This window comes from Amphimedon queenslandica, unplaced genomic scaffold (assembly GCF_000090795.2).
Source record: "Amphimedon queenslandica unplaced genomic scaffold, v1.1 AMPQUscaffold_13349, whole genome shotgun sequence".
NCBI classification, from domain to species: domain Eukaryota; kingdom Metazoa; phylum Porifera; class Demospongiae; order Haplosclerida; family Niphatidae; genus Amphimedon; species Amphimedon queenslandica.
Window position 1 is genome coordinate 1 of NW_003546415.1, and position 2,891 is coordinate 2,891.

Here is a 2,891-nt window from a genome sequence, read left to right on the forward strand (position 1 = left end):
CCGAGAGGTAAAATAAGGTGATAGAGACAAAAGCTGCAGCGATTAAGGAGAGAAAGAGACCGCAATACTTCAAGTAGTGTGTCGATATTTGCTGCATCTTAATTAGTATTATATTCTCAATGGAGGCGATCGCGAATTGAAGGAACTTATTCGAGGCGGGGTTCGCAAGGGGAAAGGATTACCAGGAGAATTCCAAGATTATGAGTGAATTACCAAGATCATAGATGGATGGTCCATGATGGATTCTTTGGATTCCGGCCGCAGGGATTACAAGCTGAATTCTTCCGTCATTCCTCCAATGGTAACCCACGTGATTTTATTTATTCATTTAAACGTCACTGACAGCTATGGTGACATAGTAAAAAGACAACGAGAGTTAGAATATTAATTTTCCCTTCTCTTATCCTCCCCTCCCCCTCTCAGGGTTTAAGTGAGCAGTGACATGTGAAGCTATCTCCTCCATGACAGTATTGTATATCAATGGGCTCTTTAACTTAAGATTCCTCATATCATCACTACAACAAATAGTACCTTTCATAGCACACCCTGTAAGAAATGATAGAAATACATTAATAATAATAATAATAATAATAATAATAATAATAATAATGATAATGTTTTCTAACTGGAAGTCGACTTAAAACTACAACGACTTGTATTTTTTATAATGAAGAGGAAGGGATATAAATAATAGTTATTATAGACATTATCTACTTAATTAAAAAACTGAATAAATATGACAGAGCTGAGACTGGCATCAGTTGGACTGGTTGTCTAATCTCCTTATTGTTGCATTATAAATACTCATATTTGGGCCCGGAATTGTCAAATCATTATATATACTTACTAAGAATAATTACATTCACAATAATGATAATAATAATTGGAAGAGAAGTCCGGAGGGAAGTAGAGGTAGCATTAAGAGAAAAAGGAGGGAGAGGGGAAAAAGAAAATAAAACAAGTACTAGGAAACAACATTAGCATTAAACATAGGTGTAACAATGATTATTAAATCAAGTAAAATTAAAAGTAATTAAGTGCTCTAATGTTGACAGATACAATTTTACTCCATAGTCATTATACTCTCTTGTATAAGATTCCCTTCATTTCAGTTGTAAACTCTGTACAAATGTATCTCATCAGTTGCTCACTCTCTCTCTTTCTCCCTCTCCCTTTTTCTTTCTTTCTTCTTCTCCAGCCTAAGCAGCATAACAGTGTTTGAGCACTGCATACTTGTGTTGTTGGTAATGACCCAATCCTCCTCACTGGAGGCACTGACAGGTTCATCAGGTTATGGCATCTCAATAATCCTTCGGAGTCCAGCTGTAGCTATACTGAAGGCTGGGGTTGGATCTGAGAAAATTGACATATCTTATAGGTACATCATAAACTGTAAATACATGCACATGTATGCAAGTAGAGCTGATTTTAATCGAGAATGATTTTTTATGAAACTTGACAAAAGTCCATGTACTATATACATGTAGTACAAGGGCAATGGCCAAATTTTGCCAAAATTGAAAAGGAGAGAATTCTTAGTTTTTATAACATTTTCTGATACATATACATGTTCTTATGTTGTGTAAAAAGTTTAAGCTGATTCCGATCAAATTTAATTTTTAATGAATTTTTTAAGTTGCTCCAAATTTGGGTCAAAGTCCCTGTACTATAAGTACAGGGGTGTTGGCTGACTTTCACCAGAATTGAAAAGTAGAGGATTCTTAGTTTTCATAATATTGTCTGATACATATACATGTTCTTATGTTGTATAGAAAGTTTGAGGTGATTCCAATCAAATTTAGATTTTTTACGAATTTTTAAAGTTGCTCAAAAATTGGGTCAAAGTCCCTGTACTATAGTACAGGGGCATCGGCCAAATTTTGCCAAAAATGTCAAGTAAAGAATTCTCAATTTTTGTAACATTTTCTGATACATATACATGTTTTTATGTTGTATAGAAAATTTAGCTGATTTCGATCAAATTTAATTTTTAATGAATTTTTTAAGTTGCTCCAAATTCGGGTCAAAGTCCCTGTACTATAGTACAGGGGCATTGGCCAAATTTTGCTAAAAATGTCAAGTAGAGAATTCTCAATTTTTATAACATTTTCTGATACATATACATGTTCTTATGTTGTGTAGAAAGTTTGAGCTGATTCCAATCAAATTTGGATTTTTTACAAATTTTTAAAGTTGCTCAAAAATTGGGTCAAAGTCCCTAGGCCTGTACTATATATAGTACAGGGGCATTGGCCAAATTTTGCCAAAAATGTCAAGTAGAGAATTCTCAATTTTTATAACATTTTTAAATTCTCTTTTCAGTTTCCCAGGTGGTGTTGTGTACATTGGATCAAAAGAAAGGCCTTTTCCCCTGGGGACTCCAACTACTCCAATTTTTAAGGCATTAAGTGTCCTTCCTTGACTTTCAATGTCACTAATGATACCATCTATATTTTCTACTAATTCTGTGACTCTTGCATTATGAGGTCCTTCAATATTAGTTCACAACATATTCTTCTCCATCCAGCAAGATTTGTTCATTATCACTTTTTTACTACCAATTGGTTTAGTTGAAATTACATGTAACAATATTTCTTGATTCTGTAACTGCATGATGGGCATTTTAGTGGAGCTTGTGCCATTATTATTAGCTTGGTTCTTCTACAGAATAGGGTAGCAGCTGTTAGTTTGGCAGAAGTACAAACCTTTTGTTTAATAGGAAGCTACTGAGCATATTTAAACTTTACTGAGCATATTCATTTTATAAAATAAAATAAACAAAGCGACATGATATGGACAGCTTTACAAGCTGAAAGTCATGCAACTGTCACTGAAGTCTGGGCATTGGCCTGGCAGGCTTCAGTGACAGTTGACTTTCAACTTGTAAAGCT

General features: G+C 34.2%; 1 protein-coding gene across 2 annotated transcripts in view; it reads left to right on the top strand.

Moving 5' to 3' along the window:
• The first annotated feature begins 1,198 nt into the window (after positions 1-1,198).
• Positions 1,199-2,891, top strand: part of LOC109582861 (uncharacterized) — a 17,919-nt gene continuing 16,226 nt past the window's right edge. For both annotated transcript variants that reach the window (XM_019997887.1, XM_019997888.1), the window contains exon 1: positions 1,199-1,378. In XM_019997887.1, the coding sequence (XP_019853446.1) occupies positions 1,248-1,378 (131 nt within the window). In that variant the 5' untranslated portion in view covers positions 1,199-1,247. The remainder of the gene's footprint in view (positions 1,379-2,891) is intronic.